General features: G+C 43.2%; 1 protein-coding gene across 1 annotated transcript in view; it reads right to left on the bottom strand.

The window, feature by feature from the left end:
- The window catches only part of VIPR1 (vasoactive intestinal peptide receptor 1), a 106,429-nt gene that overhangs the window by 49,407 nt on the left and 35,722 nt on the right, over window positions 1-21,300 (bottom strand). Inside the window, exons 2-3 of the mRNA XM_039726612.1 lie at window positions 15,101-15,197; window positions 1,894-2,001 (exon numbers count right to left, since the gene is read on the bottom strand). Coding sequence (XP_039582546.1) covers window positions 1,894-2,001; window positions 15,101-15,197 — 205 coding nt within the window. The remainder of the gene's footprint in view (window positions 1-1,893; window positions 2,002-15,100; window positions 15,198-21,300) is intronic.

Consider the following 21,300-nt stretch of genomic DNA (forward strand, 5'->3'; position numbering starts at 1 on the left):
CGTATTCCTATTTTTGAGCACTTCCCTGGACAATGAATCCACCACTTCCCTGGGCAGCCTGTTCCAGTGCTTGACCTTTATATATAATCAAATATACACAATATTCTCCTCATCACTCACCTCTGGTAGGATGATGTATTAAAAAGCATTTTTAAGAGGTTTTTTTTGCTGTTTTACTAACTCTGCTGGCGTATAAAACCCAGTGAGTGAATGCTGTGCTTGGGGGAGGGCACAGAGCAGGAACAGCAGGAAATTATTCCACACAGCTGATCCCATGCACAGGGGTCTTGTCCTGCAAGATGTGATATCACAGCAGCTTCTGCCTCTTCTCCCTGGGTGTTGACACAGGAGTGATGAGCTACCAGGGAGTTTTGGAAATGAGGAAGTCAGTGCTAGAATAGTGTTGGAACCCTGGCTGCTGAGAATTCCAGACTTTCTGTGCTGTCAGGCACTGACCCCCAGGAGAACACTGCATTGACCTGAGGCCGTGGAGAAGCTTCCAAAATGGAATGACAGAACTGGGATTGTGGGTGTGCAGTTTGAATAGAAGTGTGTGATAACACAGGGTGGGGAAACTCAGAGTCAAGGGTTTAGAATATAGTAATATTTATAAAGCAAGATGGAGGTTTTAGGGCAGAGACTGGTCCTTCTTCTTCTTCTCCTTCTTCACCTTCTCCTTCTTCTCATTCTTTTTCTTCTTCTTTTTCTTCTTCTTTTTCTTCTTCTTCTCCTTCTTCTCCATGGGTTTGGGTGGTTTTGTGTAATTGGATAAAAAATTCCCCATTGCAGACCATGGGTGGTTGGTAATTGGGTTAAAAGTGAAAATAATTGAGGTGTCATTTCTTAATTGGACAGTTGATCCTTCAAAGGCCTTGCAGAGAGAGAGATGGGGCTCCATTTTTAGTTTGTCAGAGTGCAGTGCTGCAGAACTCAGGGTTTGTGAGAGTGTGACAGAGATAAGAACTGATCAACATCTGAATGCCAACAAGAAATTCCGCCTCAGGACTTAATCCCAACCCTGACAGAAAATAGAAGCAAAGAATCCACAGGACAGGACTCCAGGGATTTTTAATTTCCCTTCTGTGCCTGCAAGGAATTTTGGTGTGGCCTTGGGCAAGTCATGTAATCAGCATGTGCTGGTTAATGAGTGCAGTGCCCAGGTCTGTTGAACAGGGATGATATTGTTTGCCTACCCCCATTCCTAATTTATCCTGTGTGTTTGCATTACAAAACTTTAAAAATGGAGGGTCAGCCCAATGCAGGATCTCCAGTGCAAAAGAACTTAATTCTCTGTTAAGGCCTTCAGGACTTCTATAATAAAAATAGTGAAAAAAACTATAAACTACCAGGAGGCACAATCAGCCCTTGCTGTACAGCCCCTTGAGACCTGAGTTTTAAACCAAAGCTTCTCAGAACACCCTGAACAGTGAGTTAAGCTACGTCCTCCATTAACCTCCCCTGCCCATTATTTGTCAGGTTAATTCCTTGGCCTGTGGTCAGATTTGTCATTCCAGCAGAAAAAAACCCCCAACTTTATTACGTCCAGTTCCTGCTTGTTCATTTTCTGTCAGAGACTTAATTAATGATTGTGCTAAACTGCTCATTTTGCACAACAGACACAACTGTTCCACAGGTTGATTCAATTTTCACTGCACAACATCCATATTATTGGATTTCACCAGGGGCCATTTTTGCATCCCTGTGATCCACAGCAGTGCTGCTGCGAGTGCAGGGAGGATGTTTCCATGTTTGGGAATTCATGGATGGCTTGGAAACCTCCTTCACCTCGGGCTAAGAGCTGGTTTCTCCCTCTTTATTGAGATGTTCCCCCCGTGGAATGCTGAGAAACCCCGCTGGGAGCGAAGCTGTGGAGCTGATTTGGGATTTGCTTACCCAGGTAGGAGGTCAGGAATCTGAAGTACTTGGGGCATGGCCGCACCACGACTTCTCCCACCTCTGCTTCGGGCCAGCACGTGATGTTGTCCCACTGCCTCCTGCAGCCTGGGGAAGAGAGAAAAGCAGATGATGGAACACTCAGGAGTGTGGGATGCAGCAGAGCAGCTCTGCAAAGGTGTGGAGAGCCCCTCACCCTGGCACAGGCACCTTTTGGAATGAAACCCCACTGAAAATTTCCTTTAAACATGCGGCTTTTATCTCCCCCAGTCCCTAAAGTTCAGCACTGTAATTTTCCAGCGATCAGTATGGATAGAACAGCAGATAAAGACAAAAAGAAAAAAGAGTCAAATCAGACTTGATACAAGAATAGTGTCTTCTCCTAGATTAAAAAGGCAGAAATTCCTGATTAAATCTCTCTCTTCCTTGCTCTTGTTGACCTGTTGCATTAAAACACCTGATCTGAGCCTGTGAGACATTGTCCTTTCCTTCTGTTTCCCCCACATCCCATCATCTTTTCCTTCCCAGTGCAGTGATTGTGCAGCTCTCACAGCAGGAAGGGACACATGAAATCAAGGACCAAAATCCCTTCACCAGAAGCAGTTTTCTTCTTGAAAAGGGAAAAGGCACAAAACATTGCTGGAGGCTGAACAGGGACAGTGCTGTGGCCAGGAGAGGATCCCTATGCAGGAGTGAGGGAAGGTGCCACATCCAAACTGGGAATGAAGAAATAACCAGCACAGGGAGGAAAAATAAAAGGGTTTTGTCAAAATAAGGCACTGCTGAAGATTTTCTGGGTAGGATAAAAGATTTAGTGGAAAGAAAAATACCATGTCCTTTCTACAGATTTCTAATGTTTTGATTTTGCCCTTTTATTTCTGAAAAGGCATTAATAACACCCCATGCATGCTGCATTGTTGGATCACGTAACATTAATGCTGAAGCCAAAAGGAGTTGGCAGGTTTGAATTAAAAAAAAAAAAAAAAAATAGATTCAAACACATTTTTGCATCTGTCACCATTTGAGAGTTCTTAGCAGAATTTTGACATTTTCCCCCCTGCTTTATATTTCCAACAGCCAGGCACTTCAGTTGCTGCCTGGTGAGATGGATGGGTTGTCAGCAGAGCTGCCTGTTTCCAGCACCTCTGCTCTCAGTTATTTGTCACAGCCCATCAGATGGAAACGCCCCCCCAAATGTGACTCCCGAGCTGTTGAGGTCACCAGCCCCACAGGAGAGAGTCTGGGGTGTGAGGAACAAAGAGGTGACAAAATGTTGAGGAAATCCTTCTCACGTGCCAGCAAAGGGAACTATGAGAACCCTGCACTTGTTGGTAATTGCACCCAAATTCCTCCTTTAAATCATCTTTTACTCCTTGAGCTAAGAGAAGGGCTGGTGTCATCACCAGGCAGATCTGTCTCAGATCAAGTGGGAGCACACAGAAATGCTTTGAAGCTGAAAAAGAACCCTTAGCTGGCTTTCAAAGTGATTTTATGGGTTTTTCCTCCCCTCTCCTTTCATGAACAAACGGAACTTTTCAAATAATGAAGTCCTGAGCTGAGTTTATCAGAGCCTGAAAAATGGAATAAGTGATGGTATCTCCTTCATGCAGAGCTCATTAGAAGTCAGGTTTCAGGTCCTTGTATCAGGTGCCCAGCTCAGCTCTCACAGCCTCACACTTATCTCCCAAACAGCCAGCAGCTCCAGCAGTGTCAGGATATTAAAGATTCCATGGAAAATGATTCCACGGTGGAATATTTCACGTTCTACAATCTTTTCCTCCGCCAAGTGCAATAAATTAGAGTGCAGCCATTACCTCATGATAGGTTATAATACAAAATAAAAGCCATCTGATAGCATCAGATGGCTTTTTAAATGCCCTGAATTATGCACTCTGAGAGTTTTGGTGATCTGTATCTTTTTCTCTGTTGACATTTTTCAGCACCACCTGTGATGTGTGAAGAAAGCTTTTAGGTGCTCACTTTTGTATAAAAAGCTTTTTTTTCTGATAAAAGGAAAGTGAAACCGGCCTTGCAAGGCACATGAAGTGTATTTTTACAAATTATTGCATCTGTAAACACACCTTATACCTGCCTTTTAGCTCTTACCACACCAATTTTCCTCATTGCTGTCCCAGACATGCTGAAAATATTTCTGCAATAAATGAAGAAGGGAGTGGAAAGCAGAACTCTGGCGGGCAGTGCCTTGTGAGGATCAGTGAATCTTGGAATGGTTTGGGTTGGAATGGACCCTAAAGATCATCTCATTCCAAATCCCTGCCACCATCCCAGGCTGCTCCAAGCCCTGTCCAGCCTGGCCTTGGACACTTCCAGGGATCTTGGAGCAGACACAGCTGCTCTGGGCACCCTGTTCTAACAGGTCTGTGTCTTTCTTGGGCTAATTATCTGCACTTGAGGAAAATCAGTAATTTTTAGTGAGTAGAAGAGAATAACTGGAGTTTAAAGAATTGGAACAAATGAAGATTGATATTGCAAAATGCTTTGCATGCACAGTCCAGTGCTGTAATAATCACACCACAAGTTCAGGTAAAATTTTGTGCCCTTTCGTCTGACCCAGCACACAGACAATATTTATCAAACAGCCTTCCAGAAAATGCTTTTCTTCCTCCCAGACTGATAGGTTTTATCCTGAAAAGTGCTGGGATTGGCAGGGAAAAATCCATCTGAGAGCAGAAACAGCTGCACTGTGCCTTGACAGAAGGAAATCCCTCCCTTCCCTGTGGCATCACTTGGATGCAGCAAAGATGACAAGTTTGGCCTGATCATGTCGTGCTTGAGGAGTGATAAAGTGCTTCTCCATTAATTAATTAATTATAAATGTCGTGTTCTACCTTGCACTCAGTGTCTGCAGGGAGGCTACAAAGGAATTTCTCAATCCTCACCCAGTGCAGCAAGTGCCAGTGAGTTAAAAACACACCTAATCTCCGTTTCCATCACAAGAGCTTCTCTGCTCACGTGCCTGTCCCAAAAACCAGGGGACACACACTGCCAGGGGCTGTGCTTTGGGAAGGATCCCAGGTCAATCTGGAGGAGCTCTATAAAAATAAGTGTAACTCTTCCAGGTCAGCAGCACTTACCACCTCTCTGGGTGTTTCAGGTGCAGCTTGTAAACTCTTGTCATTATAAAAATAAATTTTAAAAAATTAAATAAATATTTTTTTTTAAAGAAAAGGGTGTTTTTTCCCACCATTTTAATTATTTTAACTGTGACTCCCACACCCTCAGCTTTGTGCTGCCCTTCCTTGCCAGATCCTGGAGTGCTCTCTGGAGCTGAATATCTGCTTCTGGAGGGAGAAATCCTTCAAGCCTCTAAAGAAGCTGGAGCTCAGATCCCTCTATCCAGCAGCTCAGCCTTCCTCTCTGCAAGCCAAACACCCCACCAGCAAGCCAGGGGCTGCACCAGCCTCACTCAGAGCCCTCCTCTAAGAGGTTCTGGCTCAGAAGCAGCTGCAAGTGACACAGTGACACAAGAGCTCTCATTTCCTCCCCCTTTAAAAGGCTAATAAACAGAAAACAGGTCAATTCTCACAGTGGTTTGCAGAACTGGCAGACTGGAGCATTAAAAACACATTTATTGGATTCATATCTACATTTACAGCAAATTGTGGGCAAAGCTTATCTAGGAAGCAGCAGAGAATAACTTTGCCTCATGAATAAAGATGAATTCCAGAGCTTTGGCACAGCTCTGAGATGGGACTTGGTCTGGCTGAGGAAAGAGATAAGTGGCAGCAGGCTGGTACCAGGCACTCTCTGAAGCCAGCAGAACTCCCAGGTCAGGGAAAATCCCTTTCAGCACATCCGTCTTTCACTGAATCATGGAATCATTCAGGTTGGAAAAGACCTCCAAGGGCGTCAAACCCAACTTCTGATAGAACACCACCCCCCCCAAACCCTCACACCAAATTCTCCCTAATGCTTGGGGTCACTCCAGGTCCCTTGTGAAAGACATTCCCCCACATTTTGCTCTTGGAATCCCTGTTCAGATGCAGGGATGCCCACTTGACACCTGGGGTATCTCAGGAGCTCTCAGCACCCTCAGGGATCACAGCAAGGCCAAGGCACAGCTCAGTGAAGCCAGGCTGAGCTACCCCAGGGCACCACCACAGCCTGGTGTGCTGCAATAAAATCTCATTTTCACTCCAATTTCATACCAGCAGGCAGTTTCCAAGCCCTCAGAACTGTAAACAGCCACGGGGGGGACATTTATTGTCCCCCTGACAAGCCCAGCCTTGTGGCTTGCCTCGTTAAAAGCATCTCATTACAACCAATTATCACAGCATCAATCTCCCTGCCCCAGCTGAGCTCTGATTTCTCCCTGACTGAAAGGACAGACCCCAAAGATGGTGCCTGCAACAATTCATAACTCAGCACCACCCAGGCAATTTGAATTTAATCTCAGAGGAGGAAAAGCCACCATTAGCCCTGGGTCACCACAGACTCCAGAGAGACCTCCCTAATGAGGGATAATTTTCTATTAGAAAGTTGTATGCAATAATAAAAAGTACTGTAGATAGATTATTTTTCTCCCATAAGTCTTGTAAATTAAATGTAATTTAATTTGATTTGATTCTGAACCCAGGAAGTTTTTTAGAATTCACAACCTCCCGTGCCAAGGCATTGCACAATTTAAGTGCCCACTGACAGAAAAATTCTATCCTTTTCTGAATTCACTTTGAACCTAATCATTGCTGCTTTCACTAGGAACTGCTCAGTTCTTTTACAAAGATAGGAATATTCACAGCCTAACCACAATATCCCTTTCCCTGGGGAGAAAACCCATAAAATGCTCTTTAACATCCCTCCTTGGGCATCTCTTTTCCAAGCTGAAGTGTCCCAGTCTATTCAGTAGCTTCCAGCATGGAAACAGCTCCCTGTCATTTCTCCCCTGTATCTTTGATGGGTTTAATTCTACCACATCCTGCCCTGGGCTTGCAGAGGAGGGTTTTACCCTATTTTTCTGTGACAGATTGGGTTTGACTGGGATTAAGTTGGGCTCTGAGGTGTCACTAAATGCATCCTCCCTCCCTTCCCTAAAAAAGTCACTGCTGTGCCCTCCTATCCCCGGTCCCACTCACACTCCAGCATCCTTTGGGCATCTCTCCTTCCCCCAGCTCCATCTCATCCCATTTTTTATGTTATTATTTGCATCACCACTGGCAAAGTGCTCTGCAGCAACCCCACCAGAGCTCCCTTCCAGCTTTCCCCAGCTCTGTGTTTAGTTTGGGTGTTTTTTGCCTGTTGTGCTGCCTGCTCTGCCTCCAGCCCTGCATGACAGGGAAGCCAAGCAGCTGAGGGAAATCCACAATCCTGCCAGGGCTGTGACCCCTGGCACGGTGGCATTTCCTTCCCACCACCCATGAGCTCTGCTGATGCTCCTTTGCTCATCACTCACTGGGGGATTTGCAGCTCCAGCTCAGCAGAAAAGCAATCACAGAAAGCAAAAAGGATCCCCAAAATTCAGGATAAGTGAAAAGAGTTTGCTTTGGACTTTGCCTCAATATCTGTGCAAGTCTATGTTTTCATTTTTCCCTACAAGCTGAACTTGATGATCTGAAAGGTCTTTTCCACCTTAACAACTCCATGGTTCTATAACAAGAACACCATTAATTACTATAAAACCTGGTTTATACTTCTGCAAGTAGAAGCTGTCCAGGCACTCAACAGGAATATATTAAAAAATAACATTCTTCCTAAATGTTTGCAGAAATTTGACTCAAAGACATAAGAAGGAAATCTCACCTTAAAGCCTCCAAACTGAGTCAGTCTAATTAACATGAAAGAAATCACCAGTGACTGTTGCTGGAGGGTGATTTTTAAACATGAAAATCCTGAGATTTTCCATCAACAACATCTATTGGGAAACAATTTTTTTTATAAAGTTTGTAATCTTTCAGCCTTTTCTAACCAACAAACTAAATAAACACTGGGCTTTTTTAATCCCTCCTTTTCATAAATCAAATTTGTGAGCTGAGCCCTTCTGCCTAGCTCCAGAACATGTAAACTGAAAGAAAAGATCCAAGATTTAAGATGAAGGTTTGCACAGGGGGTTGCCAAAACCATGACTTATCTCCCAGATCTAAACAAGATCTCCAGTGCTCTGAGACAGCGTCCTTAAAGGATTGTTCCAGGGTTTCCTCACTCAAATCCCTCTGCTCTTCCAGGAGTTGTAGAGAGCTGGATTTGTAGAGAATCAGACTTTGAATTTAGGGACCTTCCTAAGATGATTTTTCCCATATTGGCATCTCCAGAAAGAAATTCATAGCAAAGACGAGTGGCTCAACCTCTAGGAATGCTTCTCCCAACATCACTTTTGGTATAGACAATATTCCCCAAGTAGAAAGGATGGATACCATCATGAAAATGCTCTGATAAAGTCAATATTAATAGAAAAACTGAAAGAAAAGATGAGGAATGAGAGTCTTTTTAACCAGAAATCTCATGGGATTTGAGAGGGACAAACACAGGCTGCTGTCAGAAACAAAACCTACGCATGGATTTAATCTGAGCTCCAGATTAAATCATTAATTTAACTATCCGGAGCTTTGAAAATACTTGGAATTTATTTTCCATTGCACCAATGTCACTTCCTCTTTATTTCTAAAACCTTTGCATGGCTGTGTGCATTTATCTGTTATCCCATGTTAAAAAAAAAAAAAACCCAAACAAAAAAACCCAAAACTTCTGCTGGCATTTAAAACTGTGGCACATCCTCCAACTAAAATGTCTTTTAAAATGCCTTTTCCAACATAATCTGTTATCCCATGTTAAAAAAAAACCCAAAAAACCCAAAAAACCAAAACTTCTGCTGGCGTTTAAAAGTGTGGCACATTCTCCAAACTAAAATGCCTTTTCCAACATGAATTTATGTCCACTAAGTGGCTGCTAATCCTGACAAACTCCGGGACAGCTGTTCCCAAATCAAACAAACCCTGCTGCTTGTTAGAGAGCTTCCAGCCACGAGTCAGCAACAGCAAAAGCAAGGCAAAGCCTCCACCCTGCTGTGTTTTAAGGCAGAAAACAGATGTTGGAACATCTTAACATATGTGGAAAGGTGAGGTCAGGTAAAAATCAGGGAGGAGTGATGAGATGCTGTGTGGGTCTGTGCTGAAATTTCATCTTGTTTTTGGTGGGTATTTGCACTTGAGGTGGGTGGGTGGGCTCAGACAAGCAACTGAGGGATCACTGTTATAAATATGGAATTGTTGATTTTGAAAAAACATTTAAAAGCCATTGAGGCCAAGAGTTAACCCAGCATCACCGTGTTAACCACTGATCACATCCCCAAAATTCAACTGGGAATTAGCAGTGCTCACTGGAGAGGCACCTGGAACTAAATCCCAATTTTCAGTGAGCCTGGGATTGCATTCCTCCCTTCTGAATTACAGAATCATGGAATAGTTTGGGTGGAAAAGGACCTTTAAAGGTCCTCTCATTCAACACCCTTGCCATGATTTCACCTCAGCTGGCCAAATCCCCTCTGAGCAGTGAACACCAGCAGAGATTATCTGTGAAATGTGGGGTTTTTGTTTAAATATCCCCTCATTTTAAATATTTTTATAACAGACAAGACAATCTGGACAGGATTCATCACATCCTGAAAGAGCTGGCTACCCCTGGCCAGAACACACCAGAGATGCCCAAACCCAAGTGAAAATCCCCTGCCAAAATTCATTGCCATGCCATGGCTGTTTGCCCACAGAACAAGGATGGACAGAAAAAGAACCATTTTTAGGGAAAATTTTGTTGATTACTATTTCCTCAGAAAGAAACTCCTGGTCTGGAAGAACAGCATCAGCTTCAGGCTGGATGAAGGCAGCCAAAGTCTGGGGCTGGTTCTCAGGGTTCAGACTGGTTTTACACTGTGACAACGCTGCTCCTTCCTCAGGTTTCAGGAGCCAGCTTTCACAGCAGACTGCAAAAGCTCTGCTCAGAAAAATCTATGGCAGTTTTATTTATTTGTCTCACAGGTGTGAGGCACGTGCAAGTTAAGCAGTTGTGAACAGGCACGGGAAGGGGGAATGCCACTATTTTCCCCCCGTGTTTTCCATTTTTCAGACTTTTAAATTGGGTTTTATTCTGTTTCCATGACAGACAGGGCTAGAAAGCAAACAAAAAAGTGCAGTGTTGAAGGACTAGGGGTATCAGGACAGGTTGGATGGGGCTTGGAGCAACATGGGATAGTGGAAGGTGTCCCTGCCCATGGCAGGAGGTTGGAAGGAGATGATCTTTAAGGTCTTTTCCAATCCAAACCATTCCATGGTTCTGTGATTCCACAAAGGCCATGCTCCCTGCACAGCTCTTGGTCTCTAGAGCTGCTCATCCCACCCAGACACGAGTCATGGTTCCTTATTCAGCTGCCATCCCCTAAATAACTCTCCTGCTTCTGAAAGAGTATCTGATTGCAGAGCAAATTAATTAGCAATAATGGGATAAACAGATAATGAGCTGAGCTAGCCGACCTAGACCTGATTGATTTTCCTGCCTTTTGAAAAAAGAGAGAGCTACTTTTTAAAAATTTATTATCATTTAATTTGTGTGCTTCATTTTAAGCTGAACTGTTTGTAAATTAAAACCATGGAGAAGCGAAGCTTTCTCCAAAAAAGAAAAACAAAACAGAAATACTCCTCTGTGCATGACATAAAAGAGCCAAGTGAAAGTCAGCGGGAAGCAGTGCAGTGGTGATTCCTGCCTTGAAGCCATCAGGAGCTCAACAGAGAGAGAGAGATTTGCCTCTGTCTGTGAGTCTGGGAAGGAAATCCTCTTCTTCCAACCCTTGAGAGAGCTTCCCCTCCTGCTGCTCAGTGCATTGTCAGCTGAGCAGCCACTGTGTTGCACACATATATCCTGGAAAAAGCACCTGGAGCTAAATCCCAATTTTCAGTTAGGCTGGGATTGCATTCCTCCCTTCTGAAATACAGAATCATGGAATAGTTTGGGTTGAAAGGAACCTTTAAAGGTCAACTTGTTCCACCCCCTTGCCATGATTTCACCTCAGCTGGCCAAATCCCCTCTGAGCAGTGAACACCAGCACAGAGATTATCTATGCAATATGGGTTTTTTTCCCCACACACCTGAGCTGCTCATTAAGATTTTAAATATTTAAATATCCCCTTATTTTAAATATTTTGACAACAGGCAAGACAGTCTGAGCAGGATTCATCACATCCTGAAAGAGCTGGCTACCCCTGGCCAGAACACACCAGAGATGCCCAAACCCAAGTGAAAATCCCCTGCCAAAATTCATTGCCATGCCATGGCTGTTTGCCCATGTGAATCTGGTCTCTGTCTACCTGTTCCTGATTTTAATGGCAAAGAACCCTCTCCTGTGTGTAATCACATATTGCATTTGATGTCTTTGGCAGTTATTTCAGCATGGAAAGAACACCAGGGCAGAACAGTGCAAGGCCAGTCCTGCAACAGAACTACACCCCACACACCCTTCCAGAAACTGGGCAAGCTCTACCCCAAGTCCATAAAACTCTCCTTCTTGCAGAGAGGCTGTTGGGTGTTCTCTGATGGTTACAAACTTCCTTAAGAGCCCAGACTTTGATATTGGTGCTGTTTGGTTCTCCTCTGTACACACTGCCAGATTCAACTGCTTTTCCCTCTGGATTTCCCCCTCACTGCATCTTCTGCAGCATTTCTTGTGCTGGAAAAAAATTAAGTAAACTTCTCCTCATCAGAGTTAGGCAATATTTAGTGACACCTATGCTGTAGAATCACAGAATCATCTGGGTTGGAAGAGACCTTTAAAATTATCAAGTACAACTGTCAAACCTCCTCAAATATGGGTAAATTCACAGACACTGAATCACACTCCAAAAGGGAATAGATTTACATGGATCATCTCCTTCCAACCCCCTGCCAAGGGCAGGGACACCTTCCCAGGTTGGTCCAAGCCCTGTCCATCCTGGCTTTGGACACTTCCAGGGATGGAAGAAATTTAATCTGAAAAGAAACCTGGATTTCATGAATGTTCAGCCCCCTGTGAGGAAGAGGTGGGTGTTTGAAGACAAAAAAAAGAGGGTTAAGAAGGACATTGTTGTTTATCAGTGGAAATCTACCTGCTTAACCGGAGCCAGTGATCAACCTCAGCCCCATCAAGTGCTCTTAACAAGTGACTAATCTGCCTGACACATCAAATTACAGCTGTGATTAATCCCCTCTGATCAATACAATTGATAATGGCTCCTAAACAAAGCTTTCTTTCCAGAATGTACCTAGGCACTGTGTTTATTTCCCCTCATTTGATTAGAAAGGATAACAAATCACTCCTTAAGCCTCAAGTGATTCTCTTTTTCCTGAAAAGCTGTGGGAAGTGCAGAAGTCAACACAAGCACCTGGCTATAAATCAAAGTTTAACACTGCAGATCACAGGGAGCCTCAATTGCTTTCCATTCTCCTATTCTGGGGGATGGAACTGGGTTAAAATCATGTTTTTTCCTCAGAGTTTTACTATGATTTCTCTTTCCAGCAACACTCAGATGAAACAGTCATCACCTTCATACAATCTCATATCATCACCTTCATGAGATTTGTCTCCATCAAACTCCCCCCTTGCACCCACCCATCAAAGTTTAAAGCTTGGTGTTACAGCTCAGGCACATTTCTTGAGTTATGGAGCCCCACTCCAGAAAAACACATTCCTTGACCTACTTGTGCTCTAATGCTGTGATCACTCTCAGGGGGAAATGTCATCGTCATATTTTCTGAAAAATCCCCTTGCCCAGGATTTTCTCCTGGGAAGCTGACAAGCCTCAGAGAAAAATGAAACCAATAATTATCTGATATCTCCTGTGTTTTGTTGCTTTGGAATGTGGTTTGGACATTGTTGCATTGGTTTCATGTGAATTGTTTTGACTCATTGGCCAAACAGGGTCAAGCTGTGTCAAGACTCTGGAGAGAGTCACCAGTTTCATTATTATGTTTTTAACCTTCTGTAAGTATCCTTTCTGTATTCTTTTAGTATAGCTTAGTTTAGTATTCTTTAATATAATACAGATAATAAAATAATAAATTAGCCTTCTGAGAACATGGAGTCATATTCATCATTCCTCACTTTGTCTGGGAACCCCAAGAATACAAGAGGGAAACACATCCTATGTAGGCACTTGGAAATTGTCTGTCCACAAGCACATAACAGAATTCTCCACACATTCATCCACATCACCCATTTAAGAGCCAACAATTCTGCTTTTCCTGATGCCTCCAGGGCAGTTGTGAGTGCCTGGATAATAAATCCAGGTATTGAGCTCCTAAATACCTGATGATGCTTCCGGGTAAATGGACACTAACTGCTTTCCACAAAGTAAAGGACCTTAAAATCATCTCCTTCCACCCCCTTTCCATGAGGAGGGACGTCTTCCACTATCCCAGGTTGTTCCAAGCCACATCCAACCTGGTCTTGGACACTTCCAGGGATGAAGCAGCCACAGCTTCTCTGGACACCTGTGCCAGGCCTCACCCATCTCTCAGGAAAGAATTTCTTCCCAATATCCCATCTAATGCTGCTCTCATTCAGTTGGAAGCCATTCCCCATTGTCGTGTCACTCCAGCTCCAGTACTGTCTCCATGGACAAAACCATTTTCCTGTGCTTAAATCTTCAATTTCTGAATCAGTCCAATTCATCAGTAGTGACTGGTGAAAATGCAGATTTATCCCAGTCCAATATTTCAGCATTCCATCAGGGAAAAAACCCTCAAAAGGATTTCTATATACTTGCTTTGGGCATTATTGACTTCAGAATTGGAAAAAATACTTCTAATTGTTTAGTTCTGTTGTTACAGGAGAAGAAAAAAAAATCCATTAAAAAAAAAACAAAAACAAAAAACCCCAAAAAAACAAACACCCAATAAAAAAAAAAAAAAAAAAAAAAACCCCAAAAAAAAAAAAAAAAAAAAAAAAAAAAAAAAAACAAAAAAAACCAAACCCCAAAGGAAAAAAACAACTGTTTTGGATTATACTTTCCAAAGAGAAAAATCATTTTGGAAAAGCAGAAAAAGTGTCATTTCAACTATTTATTCTCCTTTTTAATGTATTGTATTAATTTAATTTCTTTAAATATCCATGAAAACAAAATTAAGCATTTAGCTGGCTTTCAGATGAAGGTTTTTATCCACCCTGAGCTCTCCCTTTACTGGATTCCAGAAGAAGATCTCTTCAAAAGGCTCCATTTAAATGTACAAGGACACTTGAAACAGCTTCCAAATCAAAGACAACCATCCCTTAGCAGATAAAAGCAGGGGCCAAAAACCTTCCTGGCATCCAGAGAAGCTCCTCCTGGGATCAGCTTGTCCCAAGATTCTGCTCCATCAGAGCAGTTCTTCACTCTGTGGCCTGGCTGCAAACATTGCCAGTGGACAGTTTCCTCTTCCACTTTTATCTCTTTCAGGAGGAGGGATGAAAATCTCAGCCAGGATTTCAGATTCATCTTCCCAGCCCTTTTCCCAGAAAAATGATCCCTTTTTTTTTTGGATCCTAGCAGTCTCACCTGGGTTCCTACACACCTTTCACTGACAGACACGGGGCTGGTAACTTGAGAGAGGCACTTGGAGGGGGAGAGATCCAACTGGATGCCTTAACTTGGGGATCTGCTGCAGGACAGGGTGGGATGGGGCAGCACCAAAACCTTCCTCCTTTCCTGATCATTGAAGCAGGAAGAGGGTTAGGGAGACTGGAGAGCCTTCCAGGGGGATTTCTCATTGTGGTGAGTGCTCCATGAACAAGCAGAGGATCTCAGCTGCCAGTCCCAACTCCAGAAAACCTTCACAGCTTCTGCTCTACCATGAGGACAGGAGCAATTTGGGCATAGGGAAGGGAGGCCAGCTCAATCAAAAGAGATGGTCACAGTGACTTCCCTTAGGGTGGTCCAAGACTTAGGAGAACTTCAGGCTTTCAGCTCCCAAGGAAAAATTGGAAAAATTCCAGTTAAAGACAGTGGACAACTGTGGTTAAACTCACTGAAACACCTCAGCCAGGCATTCCCAGCCAGGAGGCTGCAAGGGAACCTGCAGAGCTGCTGGAACTCTTGGCTGGCTTTGGAAGCACCCATTTCACTCCCTCCTGAAGAGCAGCTGGAGGAATCCTTGCTCCAGCAGCAGAAGGGCTGGGAAACAGCCAGGACAAGGTAGCTGTGAGGCTGAGGGAGGTGGGATTGCTGGCCAGGGAGGGACAGAGGCGTTGCCATACCTGAGGTCTGGTTGTCCCAGGTCAGCTCTGCCAGGCACTGGCTGCGCTCCTCCTCGATCTCCTGCATGATGCTGCACTCTGGTCTCGTGCTGGACGCCTGCAGGGAGGGCACAGAAGGAAAAAGTGAGCAAAGCCCATGCTCAGGGAGGCATTCCTGGGGATTCATGGCCTCGTGGAGCAAGCTGGAGCTCTCCAGGACCGTTGCACAGATGTGCACCCAGCCTTATTCTATATTTGCTCAAGAGGAGGGAGAGCAACCCAGAGCTGCTGAAAAAAATCAGCATTTCCTTCCATTTCCTTAGAAAAAAAACCCCAGAGCCTATTTTTTTCTGATGATCAGTGTGATAATTCACTTGTGGGGAATTTTGGAAGAATTCAAGACAGGACCTCTAAATTGCTTTTGATGATGCAGTTTATTTTTCTTATCCTCTGCATAGGCATGAAGGGTGAGTTCAGCTCACATCTTTACTGCATGGTTCAGAAAGTCACAAGACCTCCAGTTACAAGACCTTTTAAGGAGTTATTGACCAATAAAACACTGCCAACAAGGATATTTATGCTTTTGACTCAATCCTTAAATATTTAGTCTTATGGACTCATGCTACAGTGTAAGCTTTCTTAGCCAATCATGTTATGACACACAAACCTACAGTATTGCATTCTAAACTCCTTGTTTACATCTGTAACTGCTTTTATTTTTTTCTATATCTTAAATTCTAAAACTCTAAACTTTCCTTTACTTAGCTTAACATGTCTCTGTTTTAAACTCAAAATCCACATTCTTGTTTCTAGCACCTCAGTTTGGAAGCCTTTTCCAAGGTCTCAGATCAAATCCCGGGTTTAATTCTAAGCTTTGGCTTACAGGCCCAAAGTTCTGAGAGTTCCTTGCATTTTGGATTCCAACAGACCAGGAGCAATTCTGCTGCTCTGTGCTCTGGAAACCCTGCCTGGCTAACCAGCACCACCAGCTATGTAGGGCAGGGCAGATTTAATATTCATGCCAGGAGCAGTGGGATCTGTGCTTCGTGGTTTATTCCCTGGCTCCTGGCTCTCACTCTAATTCAAAGCACAACAAACCACAAATCAAATAAGATCAGAATCTCTGATGCAGATTAGGAGATCAAGGAGCTAAAAAGCAGGAAATTCCCAGTGACAAGGCTTTTTCCCCTCAAGTGTTTTGTCCCCAGTCAGCCCTAATCAAGTTGTAGTTGTGTTTGCAATAAAACAGTGGCCATAAATGTTCAGGTAATTAATTGTGGGCTCCTCATAACGTGCAATTCATTAACTGCCTCAATCATAAAACGTGGAAATGGTGATTTTTACTCCAAAAAAAGAGAACTCATATCTCAGTGTCCCCTTGTCACCAACGCAATCTCATCTTGGAGGGGACACCTTGACCATTGCTATGTGCAGAAACTGAGGCTGCTCCCAACCCCAGCTCTTTTAAAGGGATTGGAAAGGGCATTCAACAGGGAGAAAACTTTCCAGAAATCCAGCTGCAAAGAGGTGGAGAGAAGGGAATGATGTCAAGAGAGCCAAGCCTTGGCTTGAGTTCATACTGTCACTGTTAAATGTAATGTGGGAAAAAACATCAGCGGGGTGAACTTCAGGAACAGATCATGAGGACATAGGAGAAGTGATTGATTCTGCATCCCCTCTTGAGGGTTTTGGGATAATCATATATTTTCATCAGAAATAGGCAGAGAAAATAAATTAAGAAAGCAAAAATAATTTCTTGTCTTGTTTCAAAATGCGTTGAGTTATTGCTCTGTTGATATATTTGCCAGTCAAGGTTTTAAGACAAAAAGAAGTCTAGCAATCCTTTGAAGGAACAATTGTTTGATGTAAATTTGGGTTGAGATTATAATTTAACACATTAAATTAGTCTCACCATTTCCTATTAACCTATCCTGCTCTCTTGCCTGTTTCATGCCATGCCTGGTTCAGATTTTAATTTCCTTTAGGTTGGGAGTGGGCCTTGATTAGTAATGTATAAACAAATAATTGTGGTTTTCTAGTCAAATTAAAAATAAATAAAAATACAAACACCAGAAGAAGGGGAATCATTTGGAGTCATCTTCATTCTCAAATATTTCTTTTTCCCAAAGGGAAACAGATCTTTGGAAATTTCATCTTGGCTCATCTGAAATACCATAGAGTTATTTTGTTTTGATTTACAGTTGTTCTTGCCATTTTATTTCAACCTTAAAAAAGCACAAGGGGAAGCGTGAGAGATTTGCAGAACACTTGCTGGAAAAATAAAGATTGAAATGTTTTCAAAATATTCTGACTTTTTCAAGGGGAAGTTTTAACTCTCTGGACTTAAACGTTTGCCAAATTCATCTCACATCTATAAATACCTCTGGTTTTCACTTTATAAATTAATTCATACTACTCTAACTTTGATCAGGGCTGGCAAAGCACTCTGGAGTTCTACAACGGATCTGAATTTTTTTTAGGCAGTAGATTTTACACCAAGCCCATTAGCAAGTACTTCACTGCCACTTCTTCCCTTCCCCAAAATCTCATGCCTGAGTTGGATAATTGCATATTCGCCTCAGTGGTCCAATATTTACTTCTGAGTAAGTGGTTTCATCACCTTTAAAAACCAATGAGGTTCTGTTTTGAAAAGTGGGCTTGTGATAGGCTCAGGTAAACTTGATTTTATGTAGAATCTTATTTTTTTTCCCATACAATCCAAAAGAAAATAGGCAAAACACTGAAAAAAGAGTGTCCAGTAGCTAAATACCAAAATACAGAAGATCTTGGATTTGTGGTGCTGGTGCTGACTTCTTGTGGGCTTTTAGGGAAGTTGGGTTCTCACAACAACCCCAAGAAAAACTGCAGGTCGAGGGCAGAGGGGCTGGAAAAGGCCCTGGGGGTGCTGGTGACAGCAGCTGAACATGAGCCCAGTGTGCCCAGGTGGGCAGGAAGGGCAGTGGCACTTGGATTGGATCAGGAATTGGGTGTCCAGGACCAGAGTGAGGATTGTCCCCTGTGCTGGGCACTGGTGAGGCCACACCTCCAACCCCGGGGTCAGTTTTGGGCTCCTCATGACAAGAAGGACATTGAGGGGCTGGAGCGAGTCCAGGGAAGGGAACGGAGCTGGGAAAGGTCTGGAGCACCAGGAGTGGCTGAGGGAGCTGGGAAAGGGGCTCAGCCTGGAGAAAAGGAGGTTCAAGGGGGACCCTGTGTCTCCTGCCAGGAGGGGACAGCCAGGTGTGGCTCTGCTCCCAAGTAACAAGTGACAGGACAAGGGGGAAGAACCTCAATTAGCACCAGGGGAGGTGTAGTTTGGATATTAGGGAAAATTTCCTCACTGAAAGAGCTAACCACAGGTTGCCCAGGGCAGTGGTTGAGTCACCATCCTTTGGAGATACCTAAAAGCCATGTAGATCTGGCCCTTGGGGACATGAGCTAGTGGTGGCCTTGGCAGTGCTGGGCTAACGAATCCTCTTGATGATCTTGGAGATCTTTCCCAACCCTAATGATTTTATGAAGAAAGAGTGGGATGTATCTCAGCTTCTCTGTCAGTGGGACACATCATCCTCAATTTCAGCTGAGTCAGAGCTCTATGTTTAGTCTGACCTGCTTTTTTTACCATTCCTCCAAGTCCACAGAGAGCAAACAAACACCAGCTCTGAAGGCTTTCATCCCACTCCACTGCCTGTGGTTGGATGGCTTCAAACTTAAATACCCAGCACTCAGCTGGAAAAGGTCAGTGATGTGTGAATTTAATGTCCACAGACCTTTCACTCAATCAAGGTCAACAAACAGATTCACACTGGAGGACTTGGAGTTTATGGCTCATTTTGCACATTAACTAAAGAAGTAAATAAATAACTCTATCAGACTCGTTGTTCCTCCTTCAACCTCCTCAGTGATAACAGCAATAACCCTCACGTGTCACAGCAGTCACTGATACAGGCTGACAAAGGCAGATGGGATAAAAATAACCCAAAAAGATCACAGTTTTGGGCATCATTAGGAAACAAAGTGTGGAGTTTTTTGCTGGGGGATCATCAGGGAACAAGATCAGCTGCCTTAATTCCCCCCCAAGTGACAAAATGCTCATGTGGTTGGAAAGAGCCCTGAAGAGCTGTCAGTCCTGCCTGGCAAAGGGGATATTCCCTGGAGGAGGGGCTAAATCATTATCTTTCTTTGGTCTATTCCTCCTGGAAAAGTTGAATTAGACTTTATAGACAGCTTTGTACAAACTCACTTTACTAATTCTCCATTTCTAGGCTGTTTTTTACTATGCTGTGTTGTTCTGTTTGGGTTTTTTCCTCTGGAACAGGCAGAGATTTTGGGCTTCAGCCTCTTTCACTGCAGTGGGCAACTGGCCACACAAACAAAGGGCTGGGGAGCACATGAATTCACTTTTTCCATCCAAAAAGTAAATATAAAGCAAAAAGCATGACAAGCTCTGGTCAGCTCATGTTAACGTCAGAGGGTGATCTGTAATCCAGTTTCTTGGGAATGTCCATTATGGGTGAAGCTGAAATGTGGTAATTACCCCCTCAAATCCCTCCTGGCATGCCCAAAACACTCCGTGAAGGCGTGGTGGGTTTGTCAGGGGTTTTCCCACTACGATCCCTGAGCAGAAGGATGAAGGGAATGTTTTTCTGGATGTGATTTCTTGCAGCCCTGATCTCTGCAGCAACCCTCACATAACAAGGAGTTGTAACCAAAGTCTTTGTTAATGAGAGTTTTCCTTCCCAACAGATCCCAGGAATTGTTAGAGGATTACTGTGCAGTCTGCTGCTGCAAATAAAGCCTTTGTGTACACTGCTTAATTAAATACAATTCCAAAGATTGCCAAGACTGGAAGAGCTGCAGAAATGTTTAGTCTCATCTGCAGGGCCAGAATATCCAGGGGACACGTGGAAGCTCCTCAGAGACAGGTGGGGGTCACAGAAGAAGGGCTGTGAGCCTCAATGTGCCCCTTTCTCCTGATCCCAGGTGTGGGAAATGGATTTGTAGGGAATTCTGCAAGCCTGACAGAAGGCTCACACAGTGTGTGCATCTGTGTGTAAATCTTGAGATGAGAAATGCTGACTTAGAAATGCCATGGAATGGACAGTGTTGAGAGAGAAATGGAACCAGGAACAAGTTTCAAAAGATAACCTTACAAATAAGACTGAATACTCTAGAGAAATTGAACTATAAAAGATACATTGTAGTAAGGCCACGAGGAGTGATTTTAGATGATTGGCTTTGAAACATTTACAGCATGGTGTGGCTAAAGCTGATAAGCCAAGAACACTTATAGTGTATTATAATTAAAAAAATATTTTCTAATTATAATTAAAAATTAGTTAGCTTCTAATTATAATAACATAAATTATAACATCTGTATTGTCTCACCCTTCACATAAAGCTAAAAATAAAAGTTCTTAAAACACCTCTCAAGTACCCCAAATTTAAATTTAAAAAAATCCAACACCCAGATGATTGGCTTTGAAACATTTACAGCATGGTGTGGCTAAAGCTGATAAGCCAAGAAACACTTATAGTGTATTATAGTTAAAAAATAGCTTCTAATTATAATGACGTAAATTATAACATCTGTATAGTCTCTCCCTTCCCATAAAACTAAAATAAAATTTCTTAAAACACCTCTCAATTACCCCAAATTTAAATTAAAAAAAATCCAACACCTAGGGTGTTCCTGGGCTCACTGGTGGGAGACTCCAGAGATGAGAACCAGGGTGACCACAGTGATAACAGGATATGGATTCAAACAAAGGAGGAGAAGAACTGAAAATCTTCAGATGATGCAATCCCACCCCTCACCCATTTCTGTTCAGCTCAGTAGAAGTGGACACAGGTTCACTTCCAGCTCTCTGAGTGACAATTTCTCCCCATCCCCACCTTCCCAGAGCTTCTGTGAAAATAGGAATGCAATAAGACAAGAGCAAGCTGCCTTCCTAGAGTTTCTGTAACTTGACTTCAGTCACTGCTCCAGGTGAAGTTTCTTAACCCTTTCTCATGTGAACCACAAAGGAAATGAAAGATTTTAGCAGGCAGGTCTTATTTCAAGCATCAGAAATATAGCCTCCATCTGGCTTTTATCCATACTCATTATTTGTAAGAACATAGGACTGAAGGAACTTCTCTCAAAACAACCCTGGCTTTGATTTCTTCCCTAACTTCATTCAGTTCTGTCTTAAACCTAGATTTTCAGACTGTTTTTTGGG

The sequence above is a fragment of the Passer montanus genome, unplaced genomic scaffold (genome assembly GCF_014805655.1).
Source record: "Passer montanus isolate IOZ18808 unplaced genomic scaffold, ASM1480565v1 scaffold59, whole genome shotgun sequence".
Lineage (NCBI taxonomy): Eukaryota > Metazoa > Chordata > Aves > Passeriformes > Passeridae > Passer > Passer montanus.